At 43.7% G+C, this 21199-nt stretch overlaps 1 protein-coding gene across 1 annotated transcript in view; it reads right to left on the minus strand.

The window, feature by feature from the left end:
- LOC145412583 (uncharacterized) overlaps positions 1-21199 on the minus strand; it is a 449765-nt gene that overhangs the window by 28591 nt on the left and 399975 nt on the right. Inside the window, exon 8 of the mRNA XM_080282490.1 lies at positions 14894-15041. Coding sequence (XP_080138616.1) covers positions 14894-15041 — 148 coding nt within the window. The remainder of the gene's footprint in view (positions 1-14893; positions 15042-21199) is intronic.

The following is a 21199-nucleotide window of genomic DNA, read 5'->3' on the forward strand; positions in this document are numbered from 1 at the left end:
ACACGCCGAAGTGAAGTAAACATGCAGGTTACCCTCCTGAAAACAACTGTAGTAATTGGAGGCAGAGGTTACAGTGCTCGTCGTTAAGGAATTATTGCAGGGATATAGTTGCTCTGTCATTACCTTATAATAAATCACACATTCACGAACTTTGCATTTCTCTCCAGACATTATTATCCTATTAAGTCAGCCATATATGATTTTCTTTTTAATTATTGGGATTAAACAAGCAAACATTCAGGTGGCATTTTCATTTATATGACCCTCCTATGGCAGTACTGGCTGTCAGTTGTGCGAAATCCAGTTTTTATGAAAATTTACACTTTACTTCTGTCCACCATGTTTGCTGTATCAGCTGTTTACCCTCGGGCATGGGATGCTTGTGAGTGTCCTTGTTCCCCAGTGCTACCACCAGTTGTTGTGCGCAGGTCTGGTCCAGTACAGTCTAGCCTCGGGAATTGGACCACCTTAGACCAGTCCTGACCGGTCTAATTGACTAATTGTCTTCCCAGAACAGCCACGGGACCAGCCTGAACCGGCCTAGACCGACCTAAAAGCCTCATGAAAATGCGGTACACGTTAGTCTAACTGATTTTCCTCATGTTCTCATTAATGCATTGTCATACACTCTCCCTCATACACTCTTACTTAGAGCCTTCACTCTGTACATGATCAGCCTCTTTCATCCACCTGTCTCTTACACTTTCCTTCACCCTCTCTCTTCAACTTGTTTTTGGTTTTGTCCTTCTTTTTCCAGCCACCCCACTCTCATATATCTTCACCAATGTGTTCCCTCATGCTGTCCCTCCACGTTGTTCTTGATCTATCTTCTTCTTCCACCCACTCTAATCCCATAAATCCTGCAAATTCTCTCTCTCTCTCTCTCTCTCTCTCTCTCTCTCTCTCTCTCTCCTGTGTATAATATATATATATATATATATATATATATATATATATATATATATATATATATATATATATATATATATATATATATATATATATACACAACCGACATACGTATTTCTATAATAAACATGTTGACTTTTGCTGTTTTTCCTCTTAAGCTAAACATCTGTCAGTTGTCAGTCAGTCTGAAATGCATACTGTGCGTCCGTGTCAAAGAAAGGGTTCAACCGGATTGATTTAAACTCCTTTCAACACGGTGATGACCTGTACTTTAATCCATCAGTCCCATTGCGCACTTTACTGGTTAAAACTTGCTGTCTCCAGACGTCTCTATTCGGCTTCGGGAAACTTTTCTAACTTGAGAGGTTGGATACTGCTGCCATGAACGACATCACGACTAGAGATCCCTCCTAAATTTGGATGATATCGTCTGGAGATAGCAAAAATGTACAGTACCATAATGCACAGTGGTAAAAGTCTTTGGGTGGAAGGGATTAGTTACGCCTATCAGACGATTATATTCTCCCCGAGAGAATCCTGACGGTGGCAGGAGACCGTGTCAAGCCCCTTCGCTACGAGATGTCTCCCCTAAGCAAGATAAAAACGTCATGTGGTAGCAAGTATACAGAAGATATTTTCCTTCTGAAAATGGGTTAAGACCTTCACAGCTAGGATTTTTGTGAGTTAAGCAAAAGCGTCCGTGGTCTGCAGAGAAAGGATTAAACACAAACACACACACACACACACACACACACACACACACACACACACACACACACACACACACACACACACACAATTACGCTTCAAATTAACGAAGGAAAATGCCTGAGCGCAACAAACATAGTAAGTGGTAATTTAAAAAAAATAGATAAGAGGATATACCCAATTAAAAGTCCGTGGAATATAATCCTCAGCTACTAAAATTAAGGTATGGCATTAATTCTTGTACTTTTTATCAGTCACTTAAAATTGCAATATTGAAACTCTCTTTCTCAATTCAATCATTGCAGTGAAAAATAGCATATAATTTTGCCCGGAACCTACTAAAATTAGTTTATGTCTTCATTAGTTTCATTTCTTCTATTTACAGATGTAAATTTTTATTCATTTCATCCCAAGTACTGTGGTCTAATTTTAACCTAAGAAACCCCTAAGTGAACTAAATACATTATTCATGTGTATCTGGAGAACAGACAACGGAAGTGATGTAACTGGCTATCAGTAAGCTCCCGCTCATTTTGCTTTGGTATGTTTGCTAGACGCATGGAATTTGGGGAGTTTGTCGAAGAACTGAGCCTTACCCTCCCCTGTGTTCTACAGGTCACATCATATGATATATTACATTGCATCTGAGTACGTGATATTTATGTATAAAATGGGCCGGGTGTGAAATATTAGGCCGTATTCTAGTGACGTAGCAAGCTTTGAAGAAGCTCTTCTTTACCGATATTCTGCATGAAACACCTTAACACTTTGTAGTAAATATTATATCTTTTAAATATCGACATAGTTTGTATAAGTGATACGAAGTCAATTATGTGTAAGATGCAGAATATAACGGTGAAAGGCATTGCAAAATCCCGGAAGCCAACGAGAAAAAACTAATAATACGGCCCTGTACGATACGTTTTCCTAAAGTGGATAGACGTAAGCTTCGGGCGCTTGAACCTACGTCCAACAATCTGAAATATCCCACTTATTAACATCGGGTCATGCCTCATTACTTCTGCAACAAAAGTTTCAGTAGCCTATAGATTGCAGAAGTAAGCTAGTAAGATATAAAACCATTTCATCCTAACGATCCCGCTTATCAATGGTGTGTGAGTGTTATATGCCTCATGTAACGTGCTAGAGGTAAGAGGTCAAGTGGGGAGGGTAGTATACCAGGAGGATAGGAAAAATATAACGGACAGACGATGAAATAATCCTAGCAGATGGTGGTATGTTGTAGGTTTGGTTATTAGTTGTGGAAAGACATCAGCTTGCAAGCGTTAACTTCACAACCTCCACGCTAGTCGTTTAAATCGAACTCACAGCAAAGCGTCGTCTGAACCTGTATCGAAGCGTCAGAGGGATGGAGAATTCTTCTCATCCACACCCCCCTGCCAATCCCTCCTCACCCCTCCTGGCGCCACACTAACTGCTACCATGGATCTCATTGTTAGCAGCATCTCTGAGGGTCGTATTATATAAATGAACACATATATACTGGATAATACTGACACTTTCACTCACGTGTGCTAAAGATATCGTTATAAACATCATCATTCCATTCGTAAGTCTTTGTCCCGACAGACGGCAAATAATTAAGTCGTAATTTGGTTTACTGTGTATTGATGTACTGCATTTCCATCACCTCAGGCTCTCTCAAACGTTCACACTTCTGATATGTTTGGGACCTAGTTTTTCATGCTGACTACGTTATTAACAAAACATTGTGATTAAAAAAACTGCTTTAATATTGGCAATAACGGAGTGCAGCTCTAGATTGGAGGTGTGTGTGTGGTCAGTGGGAGGGGGAGTGGAGGTGGGTGGGGGAGGGATGCGTGTGCTGCTCTTGCTCTCCCCAGTGAATGTATCGGACGAACCTGAATAACTTCGTTTCCACAGTTTTCACCTTCAGATAATCAGAGACAGTTAATTCGACGATATTTGATGCCATTTAGACAACGATACGAGAATGAACTGGTATGGCACGACTACTTCGGCCAGTTATGATGCTTCGAAGCACCGGATCGAAAAGTCACGCATACTTTCGCCGGACTTCCCCAGTTGCCACGTGACTGATGAGAGCCTGAGAGAGAGGGTAGTTAGTAGTGCTGGATGTTGGTTGTTTGCACATGTTGTGTGAAGAATCTCGTGAAACTTGTGCATTTCGTGCTGACAGTCTAATTTTTTTGATGGCTTGACTCCCATATCTTTCGCCAGCATGTGCGTTATATAGTTTACGATAATCGCGTGATTTTCATGATACTTCGTTTGTGAAAGGATTAATGAAGGAAATGAGAGAATGCCCCAATCCCATCAGTGCGTGAAACAAAAGGCAAAAATGACTGCCTTTACTCAGCGCTACAGGAAAGTGATTATGATCCATTACCACAATGAAAAAGAACTTTGACTCCCATCTCAGCATAGATTAAGTGAATATAACTACCATATTTCAGCTTGGCAAGGAAAATTAAACGAATGTGGCTACCCAGTTGTGTGCAAGGATAATAAGTGATTGAGATTCGTGACTGTGAGAAAGAAAAATGTATGTGACTAAATTGCAAAGGATACTAAGTGCAAGTGACAGCCCCTCTCATTATTGTGTTAAGTGATGAGTTGAATATGACTGCCTCCCCAACTAATGAATTAAGGCAAAATTAATGAGACTACTATTGGCAACTGTTTTCTCATTATTGTGTGAAGTGATGAGTTGAATTGGTGTGAAGTGATGAGATGAATATGACTGCCTCCCCAACTAATGAATTAAAGCAAAATTAATGAGACTACTATTGGCAGCAGTTGTGAAAGGAAGGAGAAAGGAATGTGACTGCCAGCGTAAACTCAACCAGATAAGTGGACAGTGACTTTCCCCTTTTCTCCTAACTGCAGTGAATGTAGCATGAATATAAAATTACTAACCCCAGCTGTGCGAGACATATGAAGTGAATATGAGTAGATCCTCAGAAGCTCTGCAAAGAAAGTGATGTGAAAATGACCTAGACGTTCTAAGAAAGTGAACGTGATATACCCCGACGTTACAGGAGTAGTTATGTACCGTATAATTACATGACCGATCTCTGAGGATTCCCCCAAGCAAGTGAAGTGGAAATGACAAACCTTCTCAAACTCTGTAAGGAAGTGGAGGTTCATCCCAGACTGTAAGGTGGTAAAATGAAAAATGACACGCCCTCCCTGACGCTGTAACGAATGTGAACATGATGAGTGACAGAATCTACCACGGTGGTGAATGAGGCCCTAACACTCTGAAGACAATGGAAACGGTTTCCCAACAGTACGAGAAAATTAAGTGAAAGTGATAGACCCATTCCAAGTTTTTAAGAGAGGGATGTGAGTATGATAGATGATCCATGTCTGCTAAGAAAGGGAAATGAACGTGACAGGCCCTCGCAGACTGAAGAAAGTGAAATGACTTTGGTAAAGTGCAGTGAATGAAACAAATTGACGAGTATGGCTTTTTACATTCCAACCACCTCCCCACCCCCCACCCCGTCCAGCGCATCTTCATCTGGATACACCACCAGCATACACCAGGTGAGGCTAATGCATATTGGTGTGTTTAATTTGCACAGGTATCTCTAACCTCTTGAATCAGGAAACACATTTTCTTAGTTTATTATTCTTGCCATATCAGAACCATTTCATTCAACTCAGGATTTGCCTCGTACTGAAGGAATTAAGAAAGGAGTAACCATTCCGGCTCAGTTTCTCTCCTAAACAAACAAACAAACAAAAAAAACATCGTCATGAGAGAGCATAAAAAACAATACTCATCAGATATGGGCCAGACCACCCCTCCTTTTTTTTTTTTTCCCCTAACGCCAAAACCCTTGCTGAGCATTTTTGAGTTGTTCCTGAGTACGTTTTCATGTTTTATTTCTACGTCTTTTAATTTATGAAGCTCATTTCCATCTTAAAATCAGTCATTATTAGCATTTCATGAAGTTCATTGCCGCCTTCGAAAAATCCGTCTTTATTTGCATTTGCTGTGACCCCATAGACGGACGGGCGTCATGCTGGTACGACACAGGCACTAATCAGTTGTAACAGTAATTTGACTCTTCATAGGCGAATTGTCACCACACTCTAAAACGCACTTCTTTGCACCTTTACAGTGTCATTGTATCAGGGAGTGATTTTATAGTTTATTGTTATTATTATTATTATCCACTCGATGTAGTCTGCTCTCCGGTGATTGCCTTTTCCTCTCTTCCTTCCTTTTTTCCTTTCTTCCTCTGCTATCCTTCTTTCCTTCATTCTTTCCTCTTCCTTCTGTCTGCAGGTGACACTACACTGAGTGACAAGCCAAATGGTTTCCTGTACACCAGGAAACCATTTACTACGCTGGGTGGTAACCATGTAACCAAATTATGGCTCCTGGTGGCTCAGCGGGTAATTAAGGCGTTCCTGTCGGATTGAGCCGGTGCAGGTTTATATCCAAGGAAATGTTTGGGGGTATTGCTTACGTAATGCCACTTATGGATGAGGGAGGCTGGTCACCCTCATCTTAAATGTCAGGACCAAATTGCCTTTCCCCGGGCTTCTACGCTCCTCATGGGGCAACATAGGATTAGATGATGAATGAAAAATGAATTGTCTTTATTATTATTATTATTATTATTATTATTATTATTATTATGCTATAAATATCAGAAGTTAGGTGATTCAACGTCTGATTAACGTATGCAGAAATTGGAATAGGGTTATCTCTAGTATGTGAGTGAAATTTTGAGGAAGGATGGGTTAACAAGGGGTGAGGGATTGTTACTGAGTAGTGACAAAAATCTTTACACTTTTTATGAAAACGGATAGATACACGTACATATAGGCGGAAATGGAGATGACTGAAAGGGATGTGATACGGTAATGATTTTGTGTGTGTTGTGGGGGGGGAGGTTATACTCTGTGAAGCACAAAATCGCCTTCATCAGAACCAGGTTAAAGAAACGGGTTATAAACAAGGGTCAGTAAATTAGGGGTTTTAAGCTATAAAATTGCAGAATACATAAAGTACGTACGCCTGTATTGAATGTGTTCTTATGGTCACCTAAGATCATTTTTTTCCTCCAGGTGAGTAAACGTTATTGGCGTGACGAAACAGGACGATACCAGACGAAACGAGACAGCATGGGTGAGTGTTCGTCCTGGTATTCATTTGTATTTCGTGTTAAAATGAAGACCATGTTCTCGTTGTCTAGGAGACTCCACAGCACCTCTTCCTTAGTTATTCATGTTACATCTTAAACCTTTTGGTTTGTCTTATGTTAAATTTTGTTTCTTTTTGATTATCGAAAACAATTTTCAGTAATGAACATATATGATGACAGACCATAGACGGAGAGAAACTGGTTAAGGAGATGTTATGGCATTTTCTGTTCACACGCTAATATTACCGTTAGGATGAGGTTTAGGTACGCGAACCAAGGAAGAACGACATGAGGGAGTAGGAGAGGGGACGAAGTAAAGAGGGTGAGGGAAAGGGCTGGGGAAAAGTACGGTGAACGATGGAGTGAGAAATATGTTAGAAAGGGTAGGGAAGGAAGTGCAGGGTGGCCGATGATTATAAGGATAGGAGGAATGAGAGAATGAGGGAGCTAAGGGTTAGAGAAAGAAGTAAAAGAGAGAGAAGGAAGATTTGGGATAGGAAATTACTGGCAAGGGAGATAGGAGAAAAGTGTGGGTGGTGTGGGAAGGGAGATCAGCAAGGGAGAGGGAAGGAGGTAAAGGAGAAAAGGGTAACGCAAGAAAGAGTGGAGGAATGAAGAGAGGGAATGAAGGGAGAGTTTAAGGAAGAGAGGAAGGGGGAAGGTGGTAGGAGAGACTGGGTGATAGGAAAAGTAGAATTTTGAAGGGTTGGTGGGACGGGTGGGAAGTGGAGGTGATAGCAGATCGAATGAACCGTTACTGTTGTCGCTGCTCTTTTTTTTGTCTCCTTATTAACATTGCATTTTGTCATGCGATTATTGTATTTTGTACAGGTGTTGTGGTATTGCGCGCGTGCGTGCGTGTGTGTGTGTGTGTGTGTGTGTGTGTGTGTGTGTGTGTGTGTGTGTGTGTGTGTGTGTGTGTGTGTGTGTGTGTGTGTGTGTGTGTCCTTCAGTCCAGCTGCGTCATCCAGTAATCATGAATCCATGTTTTCCTTTACTCCGTTGCCATTTCAGCCTCTCCCCTCCCCCAAGACCCACACACCCCGACACATCCCACTCCCCAACCCCCTACCTAAATCAGTCCTGAGCACTAGCGATTGCAGTTTTATGGAGGGAGGGAGTGGAGGGGGAGCGTTAACCCCCCCCCTCCCACCGCCACCACCCCATGGTTGAGATTGACGTCCTCACAGCGTTACACTCACACAAACACGACCACCACCCATCACTCCACCACCCCTCACTTTTTCACAAATCATTCCACCCACCACCCTTAATTCCACTACACTTCACTGCACCCTCTCACTCCACCACCCCTCACTCCATCACCACTCCTCACTTTTTCCCAAATCATTTCACCCACCACCCCAAATTCCACTCCACTACACTCCACCCCCTCACTCCACTACCCCTCACTTCTTCACAAGTCATTTCCCCCCTCACTTCCTTCACCACCCCTCACTCCACCACCCCCCACTCCACCACCCCTCACTTCACGATCCCTCACCCCACCACCCCTCACCCTACCACGCTTTCATTTCACCACCCTTCATTCTACCACCCTTCACTCCTCCACCCCTCACTGCACCACCCCTCACTCCACCACCCCTCACTCCGCCATCCCTCGCTACACCACTCCACACCCAACCACCCATCACTCCACCACCCCTCACCCCACCACCCCTCACCCCACCACCCATCACTCCACCACCCCTTACCCCACCACACCACCCGTCACTCCGCCACCCCTCGCTCCACAACCTCTCACTTCTTCGCAAGTCACTCCACCCACCATTCTTCACTCTACCCCTCTCACTCCATCTCTCACCCCACCACACACTTTCCCTACTCATGGACGATCTCTGCCATGCAAACGCTCCCGGATTTACATTGCCTGGTCGTGCATGGCTTGAGAAGAGATATTGAGGCGCTTTCTCTCCCTCTCCTCTCGCTCCCCCTCACCCCCTCCTCGTCATTCCCTTCTCCACCCCTCCTCCCTCTCCCTCTTTATCCCCTCTTGTCTGGCTTATTTTCTTCGTCTATTCCTCCTCTCCTCGATTCCCTCTTCCCCTTCTCCACCTAAGTCCCCTTGTTCCCCTCCTCGTCCTCCTTTCTCCCCATCCTCGTCCCCACTACTACAACTCATCCCCTTTTCTCCTCCTTCTTCCCTTTCGCTTGCCCCTTCTCCTCTTCACTCTCCTTGTTCCCCTTTGTTCTCCTCCTCACCTCCCGCTAGTCCTACTCCGTTCACTCTCCTACCTCATCCATACTTCGTCCTCTTTCGCCCTTCCATGTTCTACCTAACCTCTCCCCCTCTCTCATCCTTGCCCCTGCTCGACCTCTCCTATGTCCATTTGCTGATCCTTGTCCTGTTCTTCTCTCTCTCTCTCTCTCTCTCTCTCTCTCTCTCTCTCTCTCTCTCTCTCTCTCTCTCTCTCTCTCTCTTTTCCCCCTTGCTCTCATTTGTCCCTTCCTTTCTGTTCTGCCACTTTCTCCATCCATCTTTCTAACTGTCCTTCCTTCTCTCTCTCCCTCCTTCCACTTTACTCCCACTTCTCTTCCTCTCTCTTCCTTATCTTCACTCTGTCACCTGTCCCCTCACTCGTCCCCCACATTTCTCTCCCTCATTACTTCCTCTTTCCCTCCTCTTCTTCCCCCGCCCCGTCCTTTAACGTCCTTCTTCCTTACTGTTCTTTGCCCCCCCATCCCTCTCCTTACTTTCCTCTTTTCCATCCTCCCACTCCCCCATCTCTCTCTCTCTCTCTCTCTCTCTCTCTCTCTCTCTCTCTCTCTCTCTCTCTCTCTCTCTCTCTCTCTCTCTCTCTCTCTCTCTCTCTCTCTCTCTCTCTCTCTCTCTCCACTACTTACTTTTCTTCTTCGTCCTAAACTCGTCCATCCCTCGCTTTATCAGGACGATTTATGTGTCTTTCCTGTCTTCATCCCATTCGCCTTCCCCTTCTCTATACCTCTTCCCCTCCTCTCTCTATAACTCTTCCCCTCCTCTCTCTATACCTCTTCCCCTCCTCTCTCTATAACTCTTCCCCTCCTCTCTCTATACCTCTTCCCCTCCTCTCTCTGTAAATCTTCCCCTCCTCTCTCTATACCAATTCCCCTCCTCTCTCTATACCTCTTCCCCTCCTCTCTCTGTAAATCTTCCCCTCCTCTCTCTATACCAATTCCCCTCCTCTCTCTGTAAATCTTCCCCTCCTCTCTCTGTAAATCTTCCCCTCCTCTCTCTGTAAATCTTCCCCTCCTCTCTCTATGCCAATTCCCCTCCTCTCTCTGTACCTCTTCCCCTCCTCTCTCTATAACGCTTCCCCTCTTTGCTGTATGATTCTTCCTCGTTGTACACCTCTTCCTCGCTCTTTGCCTTTATCTCTCTTCCCTCAATGCCTCTATCTCTCCTCGCTCCATACCTCTTCTCCTCATCGCTCTAGACATCTTTCCTTCGTCACTGTCCTTTTCCCTCATCTCTCCATGCTTTTTCCCTTAATTTCTCTTCCCTTAATTTCTCTATGCCTCTTTTTCGTCTCCCAGTTTCTTGTGTCCATCTAGCTCAGTTTTTCCCCCTCCTCGCTTCATGGCTCCCCCCCCCTCCACCCAGGGCGGATGCCAGGTAATTTGGTAGGGTTTTCACGTCACTTCCACCCATACCATGCATGAGGTCTGGTTTAGCCATTTTGTTAGAAGTTTACTCATGAGACATAGTCAATCCATGCAACAGCCAGTCAATATTGATCTGCCACTCGGTCTGTCATTTAACTTAATCAAGTAGGTAACCTATCAATAAATCAGTCACCCAGCCAACCAAGCAAGCAAGCAGTGAGTGAGTGAGTGAGTGAGTGAGTCAGTCAGTCAGTCAGTCAGTCATATCCATTCCACTGTCTGCCCAGACTTAGATCTCTATGAGCCTGTGATTCAGTGAATCGAGCATCAGAGTCGGCTGCATTTATCTTCCCACATATTGTGTGTGTGTGTGTGTGTGTGTGTGTGTGTGTGTGTGAGAGAGAGGGGGGGGGGGGAAGAGACCGTCGACGTAGGGAAAGAACATTGGGAGGAAGGGAGCAGTAGATAAGGGAAAAGAGGAACTAAAGGGAAGGGCGCACGGAGGAAAGGAGTGCAGGAGGTGGGAGGGATTAGAGCATGAGGAAGGGATACGTTAACAGGAAGGGTGTGAAAGGGGTACAGAGAGAAAAGAACCGAGAGGAATTTGGGAGGAAAATACGTAACATAAAAAATAATACCTATTTATGAAGCATGTTTTGATTACATAGAGATATCAGTGAACAGAGCAACTAAACTCACAAGTGTTTCGAAACCAACATGTTATCGAATTACAGCATTTGATTTAGCCATCCCTTTTATTTGTATATTTTTCTCTTTAATTGCCAAATAATAACGTAAGCCTATTTATACTGCCTTCAGACCCGCCGGTAAATTCCTCGCCCATCCTGATGTTTTGGGTCTCTTCCCTGATTTCCCATGTCCTTGGTTCCGCGTCACCATGGCCTTTGTTTTATTACTCATTACCACTCTCCCATCCCTAGGTACTCCTGTGTGAATATGTCCGTCCTTGTTACAATGCTTTGCCGTGTCAACACTAGTTATTTCACCCTGTGTTTGCCATCTTTAATTACTTGTCATATTCTAGTTATTCCTGTTTGGACTTGCGACATCGGACCCGGTAGTGTTTATGCTTGAATGAATGTTAAATAAATTCTTTGAAAAATAAATACTACCATATAATTATATGTTGGAACTTTAGTGAAGTTTGTACATTTGACATGTTGTGAAGATGGAGGGTTTGCCAGGCACTGTGATAATCCTAGAAGTTGACTAAAAAATACTGTGTAGCCGCTTCTCGGGAAATGTAGTTTTGTGGGGTTACTGTATTCTCATTAGACCTTGCCATGCTGTGTGGTCTATAGGAGGTTTTCAAGCAGCTCCGGCTGTTTTTTCACATTTTTTCAGCACGAGAAATCTCTCCCTATTCGTATGATAGTAGCTAGAATGAAGTGATGTAGTTAACCCTCCCATTGTGGTGCTGTATTTTGCTGTACATTGTATTTGTTACCTCCACAAGATTTTATAAAACCTTGGAGAAGATTTCCACATTAAAAAAGTCACGAGCAATCTTCACTGTCCTCCTTCAATACGATACCGTCTTTTATATTTTGTTATTGCCATCTCCAGGTAACTTTATGCAAATTAGAAGGCTTTTCGTTGTGAAGACGTCAAAAAGAATCATCACAAAATATCCTCGAAGACTGTGACATGTTTTATTTTGCTTATATTATTCAATTTAAGGTAGGCTTGTAGTGATGAGGTTAATTGGTGGTGGAAACTGGTGTGAGTACATAGAAGCCTGTTGGCTCGTTAGGCGAAGCAGGAGCAGCAGCAGTGGTGGAGCAGGGCTTATTGGGCAATTAGAGTGAGGCGGTAGTTAGGGTGGGGGTGGGGGAGAAGGAAAGGAGGATTAGGGGGAAGGCAGGGTGAGGGAGTAAGGTGGTGGGGAGGGAAGGGGGAGAAGGAGAGTGAAAGGGGAGAAAGGAAGGGAGCGGGAGGGGATAGGGAGGGGATAAGATGGTAGATAGGAGAATGGGTAGGGGGGAGTAAAGGAGACGTGAAGGAGAGGAGATGAAAGGAAGGGAGGAGGAGTGAGGAAGAAAAGAAAGGAGGTGGGGAGGGGAGGGGAAGGGAGAATAATTTGGTGGTATGTGGGGGAGGGAGAGTGGAAGGGGACAGGATGTGAGGATATGATTGTAACAAGAGGAGAGGGAGGGAAATGGTAATTAAGACCAAGGTAGGGAGTAGGCATGGGAGTAAGGTGATAGGTACGGGAAGGAGGAGAGGTGCTGGGGTGAAGAAGGGGTAGAATGGAGGGGATAACTGGAAGGGAGGGGAGGCAACTGGGGAGAAGCTGGAGGGGTTCGAGGATGGACGGAGAGGAGGGGAGGTGGGATGGGAAGGAAGGTTAAGCTGATGAGAAGCGGGAAGAACGGGTAGTTGGTTGCAGGGCCGGAGAGGAGGGAAGGGAAGAAGCAGGGTAATGGCGATAAGATTATTTTTATTGAGTAAAAGGGAAGAGAGCTTATGTGAATGAGAGGGGGAGACTAAGGGGATGATGGATGAAGGAGACGGGAAAGGGGAGGGAGAGAGAGAAAGAGAGAGAGAGAGAGAGAGAGAGAGAGAGAGAGAGAGAGAGAGAGAGAGAGAGAGAGAGAGAGAGGGGAGGGGAGGTAGACAGGAGGTTCTGATGAAGGGGAGGGAATGAGAGGGGAGTGGAAGAGAAGACTGGAGGAAATAGAAAGTGAGAAAGAGAAAGCGTGATGCGAAAGTGGGTAAAAGCTAGAAAGACAGAAAGAGAGAGAGAAAGAGAGAGAGAGAGAGAGAGAGAGAGAGAGAGAGAGAGAGAGAGAGAGAGAGAGAGATGATTAGTGGAGGGGAAATTTGAACGGGGATGTAGAAGAGAGAGAGAGAGGGAGGTAAAGAGAGGAGAGGAACTGATGTAATGAAGGGAGGAAACGGTTGGGCGGAGGGAGGGAATGGAGGGGGGGTGGGGAAGGAGAGGAAAAGGAGTTGGTGGGAAGAGGGAGAGGTAAGGAATGGGCAGGAGCGGGTGTAGGGAGGGGAGGGAGGGGCTGGGAGCGTTGGTGGGGAAGCAAGGGGATTGAATGAAGGCTAACATTGAGGACATTACTCAGAATACCGTGTTAGGAGTGTCTCGACTCTCCTGTCATCACTTTCATGTTCTTATTTTCATATTCTGGTTCTCGTGCTCTGATTTTTGTGTCCTTATATCCTGTGTTTTAATTTTCGTCTCCTGATATTCCTGTTGTGACCATGTCCTCAATATTAATGTCCTAATTTTCATGTGCCGATTTCTTGTTCACATTTTCCCCTGCTTTTACCGTTCTGATTTTTTAAAGTCCTTAATATAGTGATCTGATTGGTATTAACTCCTATATACGATTCCGTCATCTTATCGTTTATTCTTCCTACCGTCCGAGTATTTGATTCTGCTTAAGGGAGTCATAACGATCTACGGTGTAATTACCGTAACTTTTTCACTACGGTGACGACCATTATTTTTAATTTTCGCTATCCCCAGACGATATTTTTTTAACTTAGGAAGGACCGCTGGTAGTGAATGGTGAAGTAAAACTACATGAAATTGCTAATCCCCATTATAAAAAGTTTCTCATAGCCGAATAAAATTGCCTGCCTTTTGCAAGAACACATGAAAAAAGACATCGTTGTAGAGAAAAAATTGAATTTTGTGTTGTTGTTCTTTATTTGACTTAACACACACACACACACATACACACACACACACACACACACACACACACACACACACACACACACACACGATATAATGTGATTATACAGAGTCGGACCCTTTAATCCATTCGAGGCCGCGTGTTATGCCGTAGGCTTTGACTGTAATGTCTGTTCTGAGAGACTTTAGCATCAGGATAACAAAGGTGTGGAAGTAAGCATTGTACTAACTCAAAAGGGTAATATGTGGAAGTATGCTGTGCCGGTTCCGAACCTTTATGTTTGGAAATGAACGCAGTACTGATCCTGAACAGAAATGAATGGAATTAATCGTGGCATTGACCCTGAGTGGTAATACCTAAGACTTAGGGTAATACCTGGAAATAATCGCTACTAACTCTAAACGAATATGTGAGGAAGCCAATAAAGTTCTGAGTGCAAAGGTGAGAAAGTAAATACGTACTGTACTAACCCTGATCGGAAACTTGAAGAAATACGGTAACAGCAATGTTCCACAACTCTTGCATGCAAAGGTTTAGAATTAAACACAGCACTTACCCATGTGCACAGTGAGGAAGTAAGCACAGTGCAAAGTGGAAAAGTGAGTACTTATAAACAGTACCCAACCAAAAGATTAAGACGTAAACACACTACTGAGCTGAAAGGAGAGGAAGTAAATGCAGTACTAACCCTAAAGCTGAGGAAGTAAGCGCCCTGCTAACCTTGAGCTTGAAGATGAGGAAGGAAACGTAGTACTGAGCGGAACGATGAGGAAGGAAATGCAGTACCGGTACCGAGAGGAAACGCGAGTAAGTAAACATGGTACTAACCCTGAGCGGAAATCCCTTGCCCATTGCAACAGCAAAGGTGTCTGAGACGAGGTCCTCTCCCTTGGTGGCCAGAGTGCAGCCGGGATCATTGGCTCGAAGGAAGTCCAGCACGGCAGCGTCACCAACCAGCAGGTCCAGGGTGCCCGATCTGAGGGACATAGGTTATTAGGTCATGCGCTATGTTAGGTTGAACAGATGAACCAGGTAATGTGCTGCGTTAGATTTGAACAGATAAACCAGGTAGTGTAAGGTGTTAGATGTGTACAGATAAACTAATTGCATTGTGGCTTAGTCTAACCTAGTCTGACCAGGCTACTCAACGACCCATCAGACCGACACACACAAATCAGTCCGTCTATCCCGCCAGCAGTTCTTGAGCCAGATATAGAGAATCGAATGTTAGGCCCCATGAAGTGTTTGAATTGAGAAACGCATCCCATTCTGGCGTAGTCTAACCTGGTCTGACCTACACACCTAATCTAAGAGACAAGTATATCCTAACCACTATTCCATTCCAGTATGACACAGTTCAAACTATCACATCAGCCCATTTAGAAAACCGGATCTGCCATAGAACAGGGCGTTAGATCTGGTGCTTAGCTGGATGGAGTAGTTAATCGCATCCTGTTGTAGCCTAGTGAAACCTGGTCTTACCTACTCACCATCCCAAACGACCTTTCACAGACGGACAAAGAATCTGACTTCACTTGGCCTAACGTTACCTTCTTCACGACGATGCAGCCTAACTTAATTTAAACTATCCTATTCATTCCTGAGAACCGACTTTGGAGGTGACTTATGTTGATAAAGCTTGTTCAGTATTAATGCTAAGGTAAAGCTAACTCCATCTTTGAGTAAACTAACCTGGCCTAAGCTAACCCTCACACAAATATACATCTGCTGGTATCCTCATTTGACCTAACCCGGTTTCATGTATGCTGATCTTCTATAGACGGACATTTGTAACCTAACGAGCATAAACTGTCTCAGCCTATCAGATGTAATGTAAGCTAACAAGGTTTAGTCTAACCCAGCACAGCCTGACCTAACCTACCTATTAGTATACCAATGGAGTAGTTTCTGGGGGAGAGCTGGATCGTGGGGACCTTTACAGCACAGAGTTATAGAAAGACAGACTTAATGCAGCCCATCTAAACGTAACTCGAGATATTTGCAGTCTTACTTAACATAAAGGCATTTAAGCCTGGCCTAGAAATTTGAGTTCATCCTAAATTTCTTTTATGGTTAGTGACGAAGTGATGAGAACAGTTTGGAATATTATATTATTTAACTCTTAATTCATCACTCATCCGTTGAATAAAGTACCTGTTGGTAGACAAAATTGGGAAGATATCTCGCTTTGTACAAGATTAACCCCTTCATTGCAGGAGGCGCTTCCAAAAATGAGTAATATCGTTTGATGGTAGGAACAATGTCGAAGACTTCTTTTTACTAAAAGTTGTGCATAAATCGTTTCTAAATGCGTCTCCCTCCGAAACTGAAAGATATGTGGTGTAAGCGAAAATAAGATGTGAAAGGTGTCAACTTATCAACGGAATGAAGGATATCTGGTAAGAATGCATATTTCTCCATTCCAGGTCACAGATTACTCATAATACACCAAACTGACAGTGTAGTGGCCAGATCCTCTTATTTTTCAGAGTCTGAGTTCAGAGAACTCTTAATTTTGAGGCACTGACAATAGACTAATACCTTGCGTACGAGAGACCTACGTGAAGCGGTATAAATTACCTGAGCGTAGAATACCATACAGACATAATAGTGCTGATGAATTAATGTGTGTGAAGGTAAATAATAACCACACCAGGTTATATAGTTACCGAGGAAATTACGGCTGTAGTATATCAGTATTTACTAATGCTAATAATATTTCCGAGAATCCGTGGCAGATCGTAATAAACAAATTAAAAGAAAATGCCATAATAAGACTGAGTTTCTGAGTTATTGTGGATCATTTACCAGTTTACATGAGTTATATATATAGCAGCGTTCTGACCTTGGCTATGAATACTTCCTTGATTGACTCTCTCTCTCTCTCTCTCTCTCTCTCACACACACACACACACACACACACACACACACACACACACACACACACACACACACACACACACACACACACACACACACACACACACACACACACACACACACACACACACACACACACACACACACACACACACACACAGCATGGAGAAGGGGGCCGTATAAAAAGAAAACACAAATCTCAAAAATTTTTGTCTCCCAGAGCACATGTGAATGCCCTAAGAGACAGAAAACCCCGCAAAAAGAACGAAAGCTTACTCATGAAAAGAACAGAACTACCCATGACAAGAAAGAAAGCTTACCGCACTCATGACCAGAACGAAAACTTACATATGAAAAAAAAAAGGCTTTCAGACAAAAAGAGCGAAAGCTTACCCGCGAACAGGACGAAACTTCCCCTTGCAAAAGAATGAAAGCTTACCCTGGAAAAGAATGAACGGCCGTCCAGTGTAAGAACGAAATCTCTCTCGTGAAAGACAGCTCCTCCTCCCTCCCATTACCACCTGCTGTCATTCCAGGTGACGGCCCATCACCTAAATTGAGGGGTTGGAGTGGAGGAAGGGAGGGGGAGTGGGAGTTGTGGGGAGGGGGACAGTGGAAGGCTCGTACTGAGGTGAGAGATGGAAAGATGAGAAAGAACGGTGTGGGTGTGTGGAAGGGTGGTGAGAGAGAGAGAGAGAGAGAGAGAGAGAGAGAGAGAGAGAGAGAGAGAGAGAACCTTATTATTTCAAACATCAGCACAGAAGAGAGAGAGAACACAGAGATCATCAACAGAGCAAAACAGAAAAATACAGAAAACGGAAAAAACATAAGGAAGAAAACAAGAACGCAAAAAAGGTAAAGGAAGAACACAGCACAGACAGCACAAAGAACACGCAACACAGAGAACGCAAAAGAACAAACACAAAATACAGGGAAGAAACAGTGCACGAAAAAAGAAAGAAAGAAATATTGCAGAACACGGAGCAGAACACAGCACAAACGAACACGACATATAACAGTAAAACACGACGTAACACAACACAGAGCATAATAAAAAAATACAGAACACAAGAGAACACAGAACACAAGGAAGTGCATGGAACAGAGAAGAATGCATAATACAGAGAACACGACGGAACACAGAAGAGCTGAACATACAACACATCAATCTCTCTCACACCTATGCAGCTGAGAAAGTTACTAGAGGTGCTGAGTTAATGTGTATGTGTGTGTGTGTGGATGTAAATTAAAGTTGGATGAGAGAGAGAGAGAGAGAGAGAGAGAGAGAGAGAGAGAGAGAGAGAGAGAGAGAGAGAGAGAGAGAGAGAGAGAGAGATTGTCAGGGTGAAAGGTTGATTGAGTGAGCAAGCGAGTTAGAGATGAAGTGAGAGACTGAATGAGTGAGTGAGGGGAGAGGATGCTTGATTGAGGAGGTGGGAGCGAGAGAGAAAATGAAAGCAAACGAGTGTGCGAATTACTGAGATAGCTCATGAAAGACTGACAGAGCGAGTGAGTTGGAGAGCCGATGAGGGTGAGTAAGAAACTGATAGGATGAATAAGAGTGTGAGTAAGGGAGATGGCCACACCTACTCGAGACATGTGATCGACAAGATGAAACGATGCACCAGATTAGAGCCGCTGTAGTATACGAATCTGAACAATGCACAGACCCCTGAGCCTCGTGTCCTGTTGTCGAACACGTTTGGTGCAAGTGAGGCCGCACCCTAAGAAGATGAATGAGGGACCATGAGCAAGAAAACAAGGTGAGAACGAGATCGAAGTAATGAGAAAAAGTGTGAAAAGCTATAGGAAAATGATACTCAATGCGTGAGGGTCAAGTAGGGACCAGAAAATGAGTAAGTATGAATGATTATGAGAGAATGAAAGTTTGAGGGTAAGCAAGAAAACAGGTGAGAGTGAGTGAGTGAAAAAGTCAGGGATTATGGTTAAAAGAGAGAGCAAGATATTCAATGAAAGACTGAATGAATAGGCAAGAGAACGGGAAAGAATAAGTGAGAAAGTAGGAGAGAATAGATGAGAGTGAATTAAAAAATGAGAAACAGAGTGGGAGTGAGTTAATGGCCATGAGAAAATTAAAAACTTGGCTAAGCTAGAAGTCAAGTGTAAATGTGAAAGTGAGCTGAGAGAGAGAGTGGGCGAGTAGTGTGGCCTCCCTTGTCAGTGAAGTTGTTGGTCTTGTTAGGTGTGAGAAATTGGCCAAACACGGTGACACATTTGCTTGTTACGTGGACTAATGAGTGTGTTCTCGTCACCCACTCGGGAGAGAGAGAGAGGGAGAGAGAGAGAGAGAGAGAGAGAGAGTTGCATGCGTGTGTGAAGGCCTGCTTGGGTGCCTGCGTTCATGTGTGTGCATGTATATTTGTGTATTTTTTAGTCTGTAGGTGTGTAAATATTATTACTCCTAAATATGAAAGATGGATTAAAAGTTCTGTCTTAACCCCATCGATAGAATACAACATATAGTCCGGCTACATTTTTTTTTTAAACTTATGAGAGACCTCACAGAAGGAAGGGCTTGCAGGCCGTCAACATTAACCCCTTGCATACCATGACACTTATCATCATATTCTTCCTACTTTCACACGATCAGGCTTAGTTTCTTCATGTAATCTTCAAGCTATTTCATTAAGCATTAGGTGGGGGAAGTATTGAAAATGAAGGGTTTCTGTAACTGGAAGTCTTTTCTAACTTGCATAAAATGATTATCGTGAAAAATAAATATAAAAGCCGTACTGGGTATAAAAAAAAATTCTTAAAACCACAAATCAAAGAAAAGTCAGATTAAAAATTTCCTTCACACAAAGTTGTGTGTGTGTGTGTGAGAGAGAGAGAGAGAGAGAGAGAGAGAGAGTGAGAGAGAGAGAGAATTCCGCTTCACCAACCGCACTCACTGGGGTCCATTTTTCAGGACGTGACACAACGCAAATCCCGTTATTATTCGGTAATGCCCAGGATACAGAGAGAGAGAGAGAGAGAGAGAGAGAGAGAGAGAGAGAGAGAGAGAGAGAGAGAGAGAGAGAGAGAGAGAACACACACACACACACACACACACACACACACACACACACCAACGCCCGCACAGGTACGCACAAAATTTACTGTATACATGAGCACAAACATACATAAACCCACAGGCGCGCGTCCGCAAACAAACTTACGCTTACACAAACTGATGTACGCTTGACCTGAACGCACACAGTCTCTCTCTCTCTCTCTCTCTCTCTCTCTCTCTCTCTCTCTCTCTCTCAGTATTACCTTCCATCTCCTCTTCATCTAATCCATCAATCTTTCAATTTCCTTTCTTGGGGATCCTCACATCTTTTCATGTTTTCGTCGTAAGCACCACATCCCTCACTCACTCACTCACTTTCAAAAATTCTCCCGCTCACTCGCTTTTATTTTTTCAACCTTCCCATTCTTCTTCTTTGTTCTCTCTCTTCATATCTCTCCCTCTCAATCTCGACGCCCCTCTCTTATTTTTCACTCACGCTCTCTTTGTTTCCCTTCTTCCCTCTTCCATTCTCTTGCTGGACCTGTCTTATTTCTCCAGTTTGCCCGTTCCTAAAATAGCTTTCCTTCTCACACACACACACACACACACACACACACACACACACACACACACACACCGTCATACCTAGTCACCCATTAACAGTCAGGGAGATCAGACCATAAATATCAGAACCCGGTGAGGACCCGCCAGTAACGCCCTAGGGAGCTTCTTTGGGGGTATGTCTTGTTATGGGGAGAATTATTGTAGTCTCAGATTAATTTTTTCTTTTTCTCACTTTCTCCTTATCTTCCTTATTCCTTTGTCGTTTTACATTTTTACTATATTCGTTTTTTCATTTCGTTTTTCTTTATGTTGTCTGTCATTGTTATATTGAATGCGCTCATGATGGAACTTTTTTTTTTTTTTTTTTTTTTTTTAGGATTGTCGTGTTGGCTCAATCCTCCTGCATATGAAATGAAGATTCTGTGCTTTGTGTGTGTGTGTGTGTGTGTGTGTGTGTGTGTGTGTGTGTGTATGTGTGTGAGACTTAAGTGACGAATAACCTCCCCAGTCTTCTAAACACTTCATCCATTTTCACTCACCCCTCTTTCGTCAGTCGCAGCCATCCATCTCTCTACGTCCCCACCGCCATCCTCTCATTCTGTTCACTTCTTTCACACACACCTCACCTACCCACATCCACACCCCACTCTTTCCCTCTGCACGCAGTTCGCCTTCAC

This window comes from Coenobita brevimanus, chromosome 93, assembly GCF_032717465.1.
Source record: "Coenobita brevimanus isolate Jiangsu-jjx chromosome 93, ASM3271746v2, whole genome shotgun sequence".
Taxonomy (NCBI): domain Eukaryota; kingdom Metazoa; phylum Arthropoda; class Malacostraca; order Decapoda; family Coenobitidae; genus Coenobita; species Coenobita brevimanus.